Genomic DNA, 16,106 nt, shown 5'->3' on the forward strand with positions numbered 1-16,106 from the left:
TTGACCTTGCAATCCAATTCCTTTTCCTTAATTTCCGCACGTGCCGAAACAATTTTTCTCTCCTCAAACTTTTTGGCGTCAGGGCCAGACGGGGTGAATGACCCTTTGCCATCTCTCAATATGAGAGCGGTTGCCACAATTAATTTACCAGTACAGCCGAAATGCAACTTAAAAATTGAACTTGAACTGTATAAATAAACTGATTTTATTATAATTTTTTTTACTTATTTCTTGAAATGTATAAACCGTCCTTAAATCAGAATTTTACGGAATTTTACAACACACAAAGAAAAAAACCATTTATCTAAAGAACGCAAATCCAGACAAAAAATTCCCTGCAAGGTCAAATTCTATTGTTTTCAAAACTTTCACCAATACTTAGCTGGTACGTATTGCGCAGCCACACAGATACATTAGAATTGGCTGAATTATTATAATGAGCTTAGAAACATTGGCTGTAACAAACATCTACTTTGATTTTTTTTAATAGCAACCATAGCAACAGCCGTGATACTTTAGGTTTGATTAATTAATTTATTAATTTACGCAAAGCATTTCAACACATTGAAAAATAAAAAGTCATAACTTGAAAGCATTTTTTTTTTATTCACAATAATTTAATTATGGCGATGTGTCCTGCATTTCGCACTCGATGCTCAAATTCGATATGTCCTCTGTTGGCTGCTGAGGAGTCATGAGTGGGTCGGATGGAGAAGCTTGTTGGTGGGCACTTCTCAAAATTGCCGGCAACTCTACTGGTTCTCCTAACAAATTAAAAAATTATACTCTGTGCGAAGCGTAAAGATAAAATTAAAAAAATTGATGCATTAATTTTTTCAAAAAACGTCCTTAATTTATATTTTGTTAGTTAAGTATTTTTTTAATCAGTTATCTATAAATTTATATAGGAGAAAACCAAGAAAACTAAAGTAAAATTCAGATTCGCAAACAAAAACAGGACTAATAATTATACCCATCAAACATTCAAATTCAATCCCTATAACAATTTACAATCTACAAATTAACCAAAACTTCATAGAAGTATAGGAATTATTTTAAAATTATTTTCTCAAATATTGGGATCAATTGCAGAGAATTCATGTTATTAAGTGAAGTTGAAAGTAATGATTAAAAATAAACAACTTGAAATTAGCTTGAGAAATGAGTGTACCTTCAAAAGGTTGCCCTATTCCATCAATGGGATTCATAGTGAGGGCCTCCATAGAGTAGCCTAGCATTGTGGTGCTGAAGGAGTCCTCAGGTTTCAGACCCAGAGCTTCATGGAACGCCTCAACAGCTTCGAGCAGATGCCCCATCAACATCTGCACCAATCCGATGGCTGCGTAAGTTGATCCATTCAACGGCTGCAAAGACAAGGCCTGTTGGTGGAGTTGAAGAGCTTCTGGCAGTTTCCCCAGCTTCCGATAAACATGACCCAGATTGTTGAAAAGGGGCTCCCAATTTTCCTCCAATCTCCGCGAATCGCTCTGCTGGATTTCGGCTAAAGCGTCTTCAAAACACTTTTTAGCAGTTTCGTAGCTAAAATATTATGTGATGGAAATATTTTCAATGTTTACTTAATAAAAATGAAATTGGCTCACTCTTCGTCGTGGAAAGACGTAACTCCCATTTCGTGCAAAACATAAGGATCACACGGCGCTATGTCCCTGGCTTGCACAAAAAACTTATCCGCCAACTCTATGTTGTTTGTCAAGCCACATTCCAAGCCAACATATAGTAAAGGAAGATGGCATCTAGAAAATGTAACTATTTCTTCTCCAAAATTTTTATTTTCTTGTTTTGTCTTACCCTTTCATAAGTTGAGATGCGCGGAAGTATGCAGCCATTGCTTGGTCGTGCTCATTTTCAGACGCAAAAGAATGACCATAGGCAAGCCAGGCTGGCCCAAACAGTTGGTCAATCATAGTGGCTTTGCTCAAGTATCGCCTGGCAGGATCACTTTTACCTGGAGTAAAAAAGATTATTTAAAAACTATGAAATTTTGATCAGGATTTCTTAGAGGGCCGTGGCTCTCCTCCACAATGGGAGCTGCGGCCAGGTGCGCCCTATTACCCAGTTGAAGCCTGGTATTTTACTTTTTATTTGTAGAAAATATAATTATCAATTTTCAATCCTCTCTAGCCTGTCACCCAGTAAATCGATAAATATCTTACCAATTACAAAATAGTAGCAGCCTACCGCATACCACGATATTGCCTCTTCTGGGTATAATTTTACAAGCCTGTGCGCTAATTGGAATAAATCTGAAACAAATCATAGAAAGAAGGTGTAAGAAAGAGACATATAATCCATCAAGATCGTGCTCAATTGAAATCTTCAAAGCGTTTGAAGCGTTTTATATGAATTAAATGAAAATATAATTTTTTTTTAATCAAAAGCAAATTAAATTGGAATTAGTGGAAATTGAAATTTAAAAAGCATTTACTAAAATTTATGAATGTACGCAAAATTAAATAAGCTACTAAATAAACATAAAACTTCTGACTTCAACTATTATTAAAATAGATGTGTATTAAATTGACTTGATTATAAATTAAAATTTAACTAAATAAAATTAAAATTTATTTCAAACAAAATTATTTCGTAATTAAAAAAAAAAAAAATGCTTATAGGGACCTAAAACCCACTGATGGGTCTCACGTCCGACAAGGGAAAGCATGCGTGTCCATCATACCATTTGCTTTGTTGAACTGAACCAAGCACCCAATGTGGACAGGAAGACAACCTGGATGGTACGGATCTGTTTTTAGTATACTGCAAGAATGGAAAGTTTTAATTTTTGTTTACATTTTTAAAGGCGTTAATTTACTTGTTTGTGACATCCAAACACTGGTGATAGTCACAGTTGTAATAGAGCCTCTCGGCTTGCCACGCTCTGCAGTCGAGACTTTTGGACAGTTGGAAACGAGGGTCACTACTTTCCAAATATCGGACGTCAGCAGTTTTGCTGTGGTCCACTTCAATCTTGGGGTCACTGTCGGGAACCTTTCTTGGCTTGTCGTATTTTTTCAGCTGCCCTCTGTAAAGAAGTCGCAGCATTTTTGCTTCCTCCTCAGAACATTGGGCTGCCATCTGCGACTCCAGTCTTTCCATCAACTCTTGTTCTGCAGGGTTAGACATAGTAAGTTTATAATTAATTTCATAACAAAAAAGGGGCTTACCTTCAACAGAAGAGAGCATTTGCAGTCTGATGAGGGCGTCAAAGGACTCGTGGCACCTGATGTCTGCCAAAAGGGCATCACGATAACACTCAGAAGCTCGAATTCGGTTTCCGTTAGCTTGTAAAACTTGGGCTTTTAGAAGCAAGACGGAGCTTTGCAGCTGGAAATTTTCAATGTGAAGAATAAATTTTACTTTAAAAGCTGGTATTACCTCAACACACTCAGCCACTGAGTTGAAATGTTTAGCTGTTTCATTTTGAAAGGATTTTTCTCCTGCCAAAGTGTAATCAAACTCAAGTCCTTCCAAAATTGATAAAGACTCATTGTACTCCTTGGCCTCAAACAGGCTTTTTGCAGCTACATACTGACATTGTGGGATGGACTGTGAATAAGATAAAAATTTGCGTATTAAATAAATTCATCATAAAATGTTGATTATCAAAAATCAAAACTTTTTTATTACATATTTTAATATTTACCAAATTTTATTTCAATTTAAAATTTTACCTTGTGTAGATTTCGACTTATTATGATGTGAGCCGCTCTCTGAAATTCTTTGAAATGGTACAGACACTGCGCATTCCAATAAATATCGTGCGGGTCGTTTGTAATGCACATAATCTTGTCAGCCCAAAAAGCCGCCGATTTGTAAAGGTGCTGTAAATTGAGAAAAATGCCCTGTTGGCTACAAAATCAAATATGAATTAATGCACACCTTTTCGTAGTAAGACTTGACCACATTCCGATAGGAAATAATGAGCTCCTCACTGACTGCGTCAGAAAATTTAGCCGGCGATTTCAGTTTTTCTTGTTTACCATCGGCCATGGTTTTTGTTGTGTTGTTTACAGCGCCACCTCCGTCTAACGCCGCAAGGGGCGCTGCAATTTGGCGCTAAAAGGAGCAGGGGCCTCGCGTTTAAAAAAAGCATTTTTTATTCATTATATTATTATTATCGGCGTTACACGTATGAAAATTCCAATCACTAAATTAATATTATTTAACGGAATTTTTTACTCTCAATTTTCAGTTTTTCATTGATCATTTTGTGCTCTTTTGCAATAATATAAAACCTTCATTTTTTAAAAGTTTCATATACAAAATTCAATCAAATTAATATAACATAATTATGGTGTTTTTTCCCTTTATTTAACTTGTAAAGTAATAAGAATTTATTTTTTATTCAACATCTGAATCATCATTGATGGGCAAATTTGAAGCTACGGACTGTACAAACTCCTGTGCTTTTGTCTTGATAGCCTCAACCTCATCTTCATTTCCATGCTGCTGAGCAAACTCCAGATATTTTTTGAAGATCACCTTCATCTTCCTCACAGGCAATTTCTGGGCGATAGCTCGATCAAGCAAACTCCTCGCTGCATCAACATTTCCTGCTTTGATCAGCAAATCAACGTAGGAATTCCAAATGTCTGTTCGCTTAGGGTAGCTCGACAGGATGTGCTCGAACAAAGTGTGGCACCTTTCTGCAGACCCGTACTTATTTTCGAGATGGGCAAATCTACAGATGACGTCCACATCTATAATTTAAAATGTAAAAGTACTTAACAATTTTTATTGTTGAGATATATCTTACGGTCTCTATTTTCCAAACTGCGAAGCCCTCGTTGCAAAAGATGTCTTCCCTTTTCAAGCTGATTTGTTTGGAAGTAGAAGGTCCCTCCATAGACCCACATTTCTTTATCAGAACGGAACTTGCGCAGCATTGTGTCAAACAGTGAATTTCCCTCCTAAAACAGATTAATTTTACATAACTGGTCCCACACTTAAAAAGTTTAATACCTCAATTTTATTGGTGTCCCCAAATATTTTTAACATCTGAACGTAAACCTTTTTAGCATCGTTCAACTGCACTGCCTCTTGTAAAGTTTTTTCTAAACTTTCAGGTGTACCATACAAATTTTCCAAGTTCAAGAGAGCAACCCAAACGTTCAGTTTTTCTTGCTCCTCTCTGAAGGAAATTGTCTTGATGGCTTTCCTTGCGACAGCCCTTGCTTTTTCAATTTCAGTGGCCTAAAAAAAATTCGGTAAAAATTTGATTTATTTTACTCAATAATACAGACGTACTTGCAAATGGAATGCCATATATTGGACCCAAATGATCGAACTATCTGGGGAGGCCATAATAAGTCTATCAAACTCATCTATGCTTTGCGGAGTTTGCTCTTCATTCAAAAGTTTCTGCTCAGCCTTCACAAGTTTCTCCTCTTCCTTGCGGGCCAAGGCTCTCCTTTCGGCCAGAGTCATTTTCTTCTTAGGCGCCTTGAGAATTGCAAATTTCGTAAATAACAGTGGAACAAGCACAAATATTTATTTTACTTCCTCTCCGTCGCTTTCGTCGCTTGATGATTCTTCATCCTCCTCTTTTACGTGGTTGGGATCCCAAACAAAGTTGTCCACTTTTAGAGTTTGAGGATCACTCTTCTTTTTGCCAATTTTCTTTACAATTTGAATCTCCTCCTTCCTCAATTGTGACATTTCATCCTCATCCGGCGCGTCCAAAATTTCCCTATCTTCTTCCTTTGTAGCCTCGTCATCAACTTTCAGCCTCTTAACTTCCACTTCACCAACCTCGTCATCACTGGCAACCTCTTCCTTGATTTCCACTTGCCTCTTCTTGGATTCTTTCGAATCCATTTTCTGGATTTTCTTTTCAAGACTTCCAGGATGCACCTTTGGCTTTTTTCCTTTATTAGGCAAGTCTCTTTTGTTCACACATGTGGGCAGAACAGTGTCAAGACTAATCGAAATGTATGGAATTAGTAAAGATAACATTTTAGTTTTTAAAATCAGACCTCTTGAAAACAAATTTGCATGTTTTTCCAAGCTGATATTCGATGGGCGTTGAGTCATTGATGTGTCTTTTCACAGGAGCAACAGCAATCAAACCTCTACACTGGCCTTTTAGGATGACAACTGCTACATCATCATTTGTTAGAATGACCTCTCCGCGATGAGTGGAGTCAATTTTTGGCTTAGGGCAAGAAACTGGAACAAATTGTCAAATTTGAACATTGCAAAACAGAAACATCATCACCTTGATCCCTGTGTATTTGCTTCAAAATATCAGGTCTTGTAGAGAGCTGGACACACTGAGTGCCCATATCAACCCAAATCACCACAGCTTGCACTTCTTGGCCTTCAGCAAGGGCAGCACCTAAAAAGCACGTTCATGGTAAGGTATTTATTTTGAAGGATTTTTTTATCTTAACCTTGGGAATGATAGCTGTTGATGAAACCTTTCACACTACCATCCAGTTTGACCTCAGCAAGGCCAACATGAACTGATGCAATTTTGGCGCTGACCATCTGCCCTGGCTCATATGTAACTATGGCGTTTTTAGCCTTCTTAAGTTTGCTGTGTATCTTTACATAGGTATTCATGTAATTTTGCATGAATGTTGCACCACCCTACAATAAATAAAAAATTAAGAAAACAAATTAGACAATTGTGAAATAAATACCTGTTCAACACCATACGGACAGACATCCATGAGTTTTGTGCTTCCAGTTGCAGAAATTGGCTCTTTATGTTCCTCAGTTTCTTCAACCACCGACTCCACTCTAAACATTATAGGCTGGTTTTCAGAGAAAATGTCTCTGATTTCCTCGACAGGGTCATCCGCCAAAGACTACAAATAAAAAAATTTAATAACAATGATCATATTTTATCATTATTTTTGTCCTTACTCTATGGAAAGCAATAACGGTTTTTGAATTCTCGCTGTTTTTCGAAATAGTCCTGATGATAACTCCAGTTTTGGCAATGGTTTTCACAAATCCTGGAAGAAGGGCATAAACCTTCAATTCTTCGTCCATACCACCTTTCAAGGTGTGCGCAAGTTCTTGGTCGATTGTGAAGACACCCTTCCCCTTAAGATTTGTAGCAAGACACGTAGCTTTCACTTTGTCGCCCGCAGAGAGAGATTTCATTAAAGAATCTGCGAGTGAAAGATGGGCAGTCACAAGGGGCTTTGGTACAAAACCAACGCCCTCCAAATCTTTTGACGAAATCGTCAGTTTGATCTCTTTGCCGTAGATGCTGTCCACAACGGCACTGTATTCTCGGCCAACTTCAAAATTAAGTTGTGCACCCTCTTTCTCTTCCTCCGGATTTTCCATACTAAGCTTCAGCTTGGATGGGCCAATGACCTTGGCCACACGGACATTGATCGTTTGACCAAGAGAAAATTTTGAATTCAATTCTACAGGGATGTTGCTAAGGCTCAGTTTGCCCTGAAAAGACATATTGAAAATTAAAAACATCAAGGAAATTGATTGAATTTGACATTTTAATTAATAAACTTACAGAAACTCCATTGAAGAATGAGACCAAATAAAATTTTGGATCTACCAGGTAAACAACACCTTCGAAGAATTTGTCCTGAGGAATGTCAGAGTAATAGCTCAGGATTGGCTTGCGAGATAGAACTAATGATGGCTTTAGGGTGACAAAAATAATATTTTTCTCGGTATCGACAGAGATGATCTAGAAAAAAGGAACATAACTTCCATATCATGTAAAAAAAACGTGCTTGCTTACCCTTCCTTTTACTCTCTGGCCGACTGAGAATCTCTTGCCAATGTCAGACACATGAGTGTCTGACAGATGTATTGAAGGAACTCTGGCTTTTAGATTGGGATGTTTGTTAACTTCCAAGTACAAATCTTTCTTCCGTACTTCAGTTATTTGACAGTGTATAGTTGAGCCAGGTTTCAGATCACTGAGCATCAACATCTTGTCCTTAATTTTGTCCCTAAATTTTTTTTTTCATAAGATAAACACTAAAAAAAAATATACTTTTCTTACTTCAGCATTGTACACATCAATAATCGGTCCATCACGTCATACTTCAGTACCCGACACTGGACCTTGGTTTGGGGAGGGTACAGCAGCTTCAGTTTTTCTTCCTCCGTCATTTTTGGAATCTGGGTGAGACCAACGAAGCCGAAGACCTCGTCACTTTTCTTCAGCTTCAAAGTAAGTCCACGGAAAGAGGTGCTCACTACTTCAGCGTTGTCAACAACTTCTCCAATGCTGACGTCGCAGTTCGAGGGCACACCGTTGGTAGCAAGGTTTGGGTCCTTGCATTCCAGGCTGAAGGGATGTGGTTTCTGCATGGTCAGGAAAACGGTTCTGACCAGAGGAAGGGAGTAAAGGACCGTGGCTGAGAGGGTTTCGTCTTCAGAGAACTGACTCTCTAAGGGCTTCCTCTGGTGAGGGTAGTGGTCTACGTGAACGTAGCCATCAAAATTTAACCATTTGACTGCTACACCATGTCCCACAGGCTGAAACAAGTAAAAAGTGACAACGAGCTTAAAATCTTTAGTTTTATGATTATTTCAGTTCAAAAGCTGCAATTAATTTTAATCATTCATTAAATTACAAATATTAAATAACCATTGTTTACTGCAAAGTTCTTTTTTTCATAAAAATTTTAATAACAATTTATGATATCTGCTTAAATAATACATCGTTAAAAGGTTACCATAAGAGAATCGACTTCAAATCGCATGCCAGGGATAACCAGATGAGGATTTATTCCTGAATCACGCGGTACTAGAGCTTCATTCACTGCTGATGGATCGGCACTCAGCTCAAGAGTTGTGCTGGTTGAACTGCTTTTTGACTTGGTTACCAAACAGCGAATAAGTTGGCCAACAGCTGAAAAGGATGTTTTAATAATAACTATTACGAGCAGAAAGAACAGAAGAAGAATTAAAAAAATACCAAGTTCGTTAATGTTGTAAGCTTTTCTGAAAGCTTTCACTTCGGTCTTCTTCAAAAAAGCCCTAAGTGAGTCAATTCCAAAGTCAATTAAATAGCCATGGTCCTCTATGCTAGTTACTGCTCCAGTAAGAACCTTTGGGAAAAGATTGTATTAATTATCAAGAATCACTTTAAAACTTACCATTCCCTCTTTGACCGACGAATGAGTCAACTCCGAGTGGATCTCATCAGGGGCCAGGGAAAGCGTAACTTGGTAATAACTTTTCTCCATGGCAATACTTGTTACTTTCGTGACGACATGTTGACCGACAAAAAATATTTCTTCCAAGGGAGGGACCTAAATTTGGAACATTTTAAATCAGTGGGTGTTTTGTACGTGAATTTATGTATTTTACATTATTCGAGCTACTCAAAGCTTCCGAGTATTGTTTGGAAACAGCAGAAATGGCAACTCTGCCCGTTAGTCTTCCAGGGAGGCTCACATTCATGTGGTAGCTTTGAATTTCCCGAATGCAGCCAAGAACCAGCATTCCTTCACTCAAAGTCTAGAGGAAAAACTTAATATTGTAAAAATGACCATCACGTTTGAGAAATTTCATACTTTGTAAGTCAAAGGCTCAACAACTTTCAGCTTTGCAGAAAAATCGATATCGATGTCGGGAGCTTTTTCTCTTCTCTTTCCTTTCTTCGAGGTCTTCTGAGTGTTTGCTTTTCCGAAAAGCTGTAAGTTATTGAAAATTTAGAAAGTGTTCGAGGAAAAAACTTCAAATATTTACGTCGTCATTTTGCTTCCTTTTCAAATTCTTGTCCTCCACAGCGGTTACAAATTTTTCTTTCCCACCACGGGGGAATGACGGTTCTTCCATGATGAGCCTGCTGGAGTCTGGAGTCTGCAAAATTTAAGTACCACGTGAGAAATAAATTCTAGACAAAAACTCATCCCTAAAGCGGGGGCTGACGTTTTCATAATAATGTTTTCTAAAAATTCAGGTTAGATTTCGTGATTATTATGTGCTTATTTGATTACTTGTAAATATCATTAATGAACTTCAATTTCAATACCTGCAGGTTTGTAGTATCTCAATTCAACACAAAGAAATTATCCGGCGACTCAAAACTCAGCGATAAAAACAAGCAGGCACGGCACGGCCATGCTGTCTGTTGACCACGTGTTTTCACCGGGGAGCAGGACTCGCTGATAGCAGCGCCCCTGGCGGCGGCTGAGCGAGGCTGGAAGCGCTGATTTCCGTCCTTGGGTCTTGGATTACGGCGAGGTGCGCCATGTTGTGATGACGTCTTGGACTTTTAAGGAAAAATAAGTGTTGCCAGAGGCTGAGGAATCGGGCAGGACATTCAAAAGAGGGACAAAAGCGATCTGAAATCCAGACGGAGGACGGCAGCCGAGATGCCGAACTGCGTAGTCAAAGGGTGCAGCAGCAATTCGACGAACCCGGACTACGACGAGTCGGGCCGTAAGGTCACATTGCACCAATTCCCCACGAAGGTGACGCGCGCCGAGTGGATACAAATTCTGCGGGACCGCGGCGGCCGCAGCGCTACATGGGAGCCGAACGCCAACGCCAAGATCTGCTCGATGCACTTCGATGAGTCGGACATTGACCGGACGGGCCAGTGCGTCCGCATCAAGGCCCACGCCGTGCCCCTTTATTTCAACTCGCTCAAACGCAAATCGCGCAAACGGCCCTCCGAAGAGCAACCCGACGGCCCTTCGCCGCCCTCAAGACCCCAACCGAGCCCCCAGCAGCCCCTCGCCAACAGCAGCCCCCCGAGTCTGATCCCTATTAAGACCAACTGCGTAGAGTCGCAGGTCAAGGTCGAAGTCTGCAGTCCGCCCCCACCCCTTCCTCCAATCCAAGTGATAGTCAAGCCACCCCCGACTTCTATGGGGTCTTCAGCGCCTCAGTCGCCACCGGCAGCGACGGCTCCGTTGCCGTCTCCTGAGCACCAGCACAATCAGATCTTCAAGATCTTGGTTGAGAGTGCCCTGCCCATGGTTAGCAAGGAGGTACCATTCTTTTAAAATCTTTTTATTAAATAAATAAGAAATATTTGACATCTTATTTCCCAGGTTTCTAAAACTTGAGACTGAATGTATTTTTTTTTTTAAATAAAGAATTGCTTTCATAAAATATTTGTTAACAAAATATGCATATTAATTTTCATTTGTAATTCCAGGAATCTATTGCACCACCCCTGGCGCCAGTCGTTGCAGGGCCACGGCAGGCACCTGCTCGTCCTGTGCAAACTCTGACAACCAAGGCCACCCTCCAGTCCATATCGTCACCAATTTTGGGCTCCATCATGCGAGGCACCCCATTGAGCAAAAGGGAGCAGATGCTCAATTCGCCGGCAGTGACCTCCACCCTGGTCGAGAAATGCATCCGTCGCTCTAAAAAGTTCCAGGCATGTTTTTCTTTTTATTAAATTAACAAAAAAAAATCCAAAACATGAATTGTAAAATATAATTTATTAATTTTCCTGATTTATAGGAGCTTGTGAGTGGAGAGAAAGACCCTTCGATTCTTCGGGGCATCATATCGAAAACGCTTAAAGACGTCAATTTCTACGAAGCGCTGAAAAGCAACCTGAACTGTGAGAAGGAACGCCAAATGAATGAGGAGCGCGAACGTGAACTCAGGGCTGACATGATTATGCAGGAGATGAAAGCGCTGACCTCGACGACCAAGTATGCCCTCCAAGAGGCGCAGGACAATTTCGAGAACTTCTTCAAAATGGACATTGACATGGCCCGCACCAAGGTTAGAGAATTTCCAGCTTAAAAATATGTTGTAAATATTATGGCAATTAATTTTAAATTTTTGTCTCTCAGGTTAAAATTCTGCGCAATGACCTGCAGAGGAATTACATGGTCCTAAATGACAAATGGGAGCGCATGGCCCAAATCATAGAGGGTGAGAGTCGCAAGTACGAGCCGGTCTCGGTGATCACCCCTTGTCCTGCGGCCCCACCTCTGCAGCCGGTTGGCAGTAGTGCTGAAATGTACCTGGCTTCAACTAACGGCCCCGTCAACGCCAATGCGCCTGGAATTGCACCCATGGCTGTCGAAAAGCTGCAGCAGATGAGCCGGTCGCAAGTGGTTTTGCAGCAGACGGCCGACACGGTTGAGACGGCCGCTGCTGTGGCCAGCATTCTACAGCAGGACCCTCAACAAATGGCCGCTGCTCAGGAACCACCCAGAGACTTCAACCCAAAAACCTATCTTCCAAAGAAACATAAGGTAAAATAAGCTGGTAAATAATTTACTTGCAAATGAGAGAATTTTTTTCTTTAAATTCAGCTTTATAAATTTTGTATTTTCAAATTTAAACATTATTCCCTTGCCTTTCTAAAAAAAAATGTATGTTGCTTTGATGCAAATATTTTTAAAAAAATTGACATGGCATAAATTTTGATGTTGAGTTTCAAAATAAAAATAAATTTTCAGGCCATGTTAAAACTAGCTGAGGAGCAGGCGCACAAGACGACCCCAGGCATGGAGTTTTATGAAGAGGACGAAGACACTGTGAGGAAAAAGATAAAGATTGATATAGAAGGTGCATGCCTTGCTGAGTAAGCACCATTGTGATTGCAACCAGTCCTCAGGATTAACAAACTACGCGCAGCCCACGCCTGGCTGATCATTGAACGTTGTAAAGAATCCATCAATTTATTAATTGACCAACACAATATTTTCTCCTTATGCCAGCACATACTATATTTTCTATGAGGCGACTTAAAAACAATGAACTGCAATTTTCAGAGCTCTCCCCTTTTGGTTGTAAGAATTAAACTGTAAAAGTCTGTTCTGTTTTCCCAATGTGAAATCACTGTCCTGATCTCTCATACTAAAGTCTTGGAAGCTCAAATTGCAACTATGCGCTGATTTTCTTATAATTCTTTTCAGGAAGAATTAAGAAAAATCTGTTAAAACTTATAAGTAATTTCATTTTTTTTCCGGAAAGTGTTTTTCGTGGTGATAAATTTGATTCTTGTTATATCTACTTTTGGCGTTTAAGAATCTAGCTTGCAGCTGTTGTTATGCAAATAATTGTATTCTTTTCCATCTAGAGAGAATGAAAGATGGTCTTATGTTTTAAGCCCAATTCTGTGTGAGAATCTATTGAGTACTGTCTGTACTAATTCGAATTAAAAAGTAAAAACGAGCTTAGATCGAGGAGTTCCCCAAATAACTGTATGTAGCATAACATTTATCAAACAATAAGCACACAGTGTATCATTTGTATGTTTAGTGAAACACAGAGAGTGTATCTCAAAACTCCGAAGCTGTTAATTCTTGTGCCAATCTGGAAACTTGTTGTCCTTTACTACTGGAAAAGTAAGGAAATGTCCATAGATATTACCATAGTCGATCTTGACATTATTGTGAGCGCGTTTTGAGAATATACGAGAGTTAAATCAAATTTCACTGAAAGAAAAATGTGTGCAGATCAGAAGAGCTGTATAAACGTCAATAAAACACAGTATGTCACCATTTTTATCTAAATTTTTAATTCAAAGCCCTTTTATTAAAACTGACTTCAATATTTACTATTTTAATTGGGTGAAAATTTTTAATAGGAATAAAAGAAAGATTTAAATTTTGCCACTGGTTCCAAATCAAAGACAAAAGTAAGTGATAAGTTTCAGTTTATTCATTTAAAACCAACACAAATATTACACAAATTCAAGTGAATGAACTTTCGATTAATTTTAAAATCAGGCGTGATATTCAATACTGGCAGGGCAAGATGTGCTTAGAGATATTTTGTTTTAATTTAAAAACTAAGAATATTTTAATCTCACCGAAGCAAGCCGCTCTTAATAGTTTAACTATTACGGTGATATAAAGCTTAAGTATATTAATCAAGTTTTGCTGGATAGCTTTAAATTATAAGTAGAAGGTGGTAATTTATATCATTTTGCCAAATCTTCCACAAATTTACACAAAAATTTCTTGCTTCTCAAAACAGAAGCATTCTCGCTGAACACATTGTTTCTCAAAACATTATTTTACAAAATATCAATTGTTATGTACAAATTTTTTTGATATCATGGCTTATAAAATAATTTATACAAGGTATAATATCATAGGTGCTTCATAAAAAAGGCACATGCATGCAACATTATTCATAAGGCACAGAAGTATTGTAAGAGTAATCTGCAGGCACTGGTGGCATTTTGCTAATAATTAATCAGCAAGACAAGTCAGTATCAATCTAACAGGCCCAAAATTTTTATAAAATTACGCATCTCAAATCCATTGATTTTACACTATTTGCAAATTAAATTATTATCTAATCAAAATCAGTTTTCTCTCATCCTTTTCAGGAAAAGCTTTTCCAGCAGATCTGGTGAATTTTGTTCAGTACCAGGCGCTGTAGAAGGCAGAGGAGGGCTGCGGGCGAGCGGGGGCAGTGAGGTGCGAGTGAGTGAAGGCGGAGGCCGAAGTGACGCCCGAACTGGACGTTGGGCTGACAAGGGAGTTGCGTGACCAGCAGTGGCCATCCTCAGCAACAGAAGCCACCGAGGCCGACGTTGGAGACATGCCGTGGCTGCCGTAGGCGCCGCCGCCGCTAGAGGTGCCGCTTGCCAAACTGGCGCCAGTGCCCATCATGCTTGTCATGTTCGAGTGCTGGTGCGGACTCGGAGCCATCTAAAACAAAAGTTAGAAACACAATGAGTTCGATTTTCAAAAATTTTGCATTTATCAAACCTCAAAATAATTTTGCTTGTAGTATTAAATTTTATTTTTTATTTCATTGAATTCCAATTATTCTTTTTAAACAATTTTTTTTTAAATTTCATGAAATTTGAAGCTTTTATAAGTTTAATAAATAATTTTGGAGAATAAAAACAAAAAATAGCAAGTTTTGGGTGGGAAACGGTCAATTCGCAATAAAGTTGCAAAACAATGCAGTGACATCGCAGAACTATCTCGCGGTTGATTATTTCCCTCATGTGACGGATTAAATTTTCATAGCCTGAGGTCGTTTATATCCCGCTGCCGAGACAAAACCCGCGAGCGCTTTCTTAAAAGCGCCGCCATTGTTCTCCGAGAATCGACGAAGGCCCTCTTCGTTTTTGTCGGCGCGCGAATTCTGGCACGTTTCGCAACCGCACGTGTTGATTGCAACTCGGTTGTGCAATCGACAGCGTGGGAGTTTGTCTCCGTCACCCAACGGCAGCATTGATTCTGCGAAGTGAAAGTCACCGCAAAAACCCATCTACTCAGACTTTACTACAAACGTAAATCAGTGCAACTGGTGGAACGGCGCGAGAGAGAAAAAAAATGAATTGTGGGTTTTAGCATAAAAATTATATTTTGGCAGTCATTATAGGAAAAATCCGTATTGAATGTATAAGTTTCAAATATACTTTAAAATTTCCACATCAATAAATATCGATCTTACAATTTAGATTGTTGGCAACCTGCTCGACATTAATGTCGAGCGGGTTTGCCTAATCAAGGCGGTTTTGTTAGATAAGCATATTATTTTCCAGCCTTCTCTGGTACAAATAAAAAGCAAAATTTAATAAAGATTTGAATAAATATAAAACAAATGCTAGTAATCCACGGAATTGTTTCAGAATTATTATGGAAATAATTTAAAAATCTGACAAAAATTACATGAAAAAAGGGTAAAACAGTATTTTTCTCTCTTTAATTTTGGTGGTATTATTAATTAGCTTGATATTTTCAAAGGTTAAATAACCGTTCAAAAGTCAAACTTGATAATATTTTACTTCACTTATATTATTCCAAATTAGTTTCACACATCAAGAGTCAATTTTTAAGTGTATCAAACTTCCGCATAGACGTCAATTTCCTGTGTGTTGCCTCCCTTTTGCTGGCGGGTCAAACATTTTAAATTCAATTCATTTTGATCGGAAAATGATGGCGGTGCTGTCAGTCAGTCAGCAGTTTGTCGAGCGAGAGCGGCGCCGTTTTGCATGGCTGCATTCAAAGCCACTGTTAGGAATAAATAAACGTGTGTATGCAGCAGCAACAGCAGTCGACTCTCACGATGCGTGACGCCTTTCAGGAACAAAAAACTCCATTTGTATTCGGACGCGGAGGACGCAACAACCGCTCGGTGTGAACAAATCAAACGGCTCATGCTAACCACACTGGCGTGCATTTTGTTATTCGCTAGCA

General features: G+C 39.0%; 4 protein-coding genes across 6 annotated transcripts in view; 1 reads left to right on the forward strand and 3 right to left on the reverse strand.

The window, feature by feature from the left end:
- Window positions 1-595: 595 nt before the first annotated feature.
- LOC132204993 (cell division cycle protein 16 homolog) lies at window positions 596-4,025 on the reverse strand. Of its 2 annotated transcripts, XM_059633788.1 has the most exons (11): window positions 3,898-4,025; window positions 3,690-3,839; window positions 3,394-3,564; window positions 3,183-3,342; window positions 2,831-3,125; window positions 2,696-2,775; window positions 2,175-2,264; window positions 1,810-1,966; window positions 1,602-1,754; window positions 1,172-1,539; window positions 596-764 (listed from the first exon to the last, which is right to left on the reverse strand). In XM_059633788.1, the coding sequence occupies exons 1-11, from the start codon at window positions 4,006-4,008 to the stop codon at window positions 622-624; spliced, it is 1,878 nt and encodes a 625-aa protein (XP_059489771.1). In that variant the 5' UTR covers window positions 4,009-4,025; the 3' UTR covers window positions 596-621. The 2 variants fall into 2 exon arrangements, with proteins under 2 accessions (XP_059489771.1, XP_059489770.1); XM_059633787.1 differs by having other exon boundaries at window positions 3,183-3,564.
- A 274-nt stretch (window positions 4,026-4,299) lies between these two features.
- LOC132205297 (protein RRP5 homolog) lies at window positions 4,300-10,108 on the reverse strand. Its single transcript, XM_059634264.1, has 20 exons — window positions 9,992-10,108; window positions 9,706-9,819; window positions 9,531-9,650; window positions 9,325-9,474; window positions 9,111-9,266; window positions 8,930-9,062; window positions 8,688-8,863; window positions 8,009-8,487; window positions 7,742-7,955; window positions 7,508-7,687; window positions 6,889-7,434; window positions 6,663-6,830; window positions 6,411-6,609; window positions 6,236-6,355; window positions 5,994-6,186; window positions 5,518-5,938; window positions 5,266-5,460; window positions 4,981-5,211; window positions 4,775-4,928; window positions 4,300-4,718 (listed from the first exon to the last, which is right to left on the reverse strand). The coding sequence occupies exons 2-20, from the start codon at window positions 9,793-9,795 to the stop codon at window positions 4,360-4,362; spliced, it is 4,284 nt and encodes a 1,427-aa protein (XP_059490247.1). The 5' UTR covers window positions 9,796-9,819; window positions 9,992-10,108; the 3' UTR covers window positions 4,300-4,359.
- An 85-nt stretch (window positions 10,109-10,193) lies between these two features.
- On the forward strand, window positions 10,194-13,436 carry LOC132203221 (uncharacterized). Its single transcript, XM_059630843.1, has 5 exons — window positions 10,194-10,955; window positions 11,126-11,353; window positions 11,440-11,709; window positions 11,781-12,188; window positions 12,396-13,436. The coding sequence occupies exons 1-5, from the start codon at window positions 10,335-10,337 to the stop codon at window positions 12,522-12,524; spliced, it is 1,656 nt and encodes a 551-aa protein (XP_059486826.1). The 5' UTR covers window positions 10,194-10,334; the 3' UTR covers window positions 12,525-13,436.
- Window positions 13,437-13,589: 153 nt separating this feature from the next.
- LOC132205363 (protein gooseberry-like) overlaps window positions 13,590-16,106 on the reverse strand; it is a 51,888-nt gene continuing 49,371 nt past the window's right edge. For both annotated transcript variants that reach the window (XM_059634367.1, XM_059634366.1), the window contains one exon: window positions 13,590-14,603. In XM_059634367.1, coding sequence (XP_059490350.1) covers window positions 14,313-14,603 — 291 coding nt within the window. In that variant the 3' untranslated portion in view covers window positions 13,590-14,312. The remainder of the gene's footprint in view (window positions 14,604-16,106) is intronic.

Source organism: Neocloeon triangulifer, unplaced genomic scaffold (assembly GCF_031216515.1).
Source record: "Neocloeon triangulifer isolate White Clay Creek 2 clone unplaced genomic scaffold, ASM3121651v1 ptg000002l, whole genome shotgun sequence".
Classification (NCBI taxonomy): Eukaryota; Metazoa; Arthropoda; class Insecta; order Ephemeroptera; family Baetidae; genus Neocloeon; species Neocloeon triangulifer.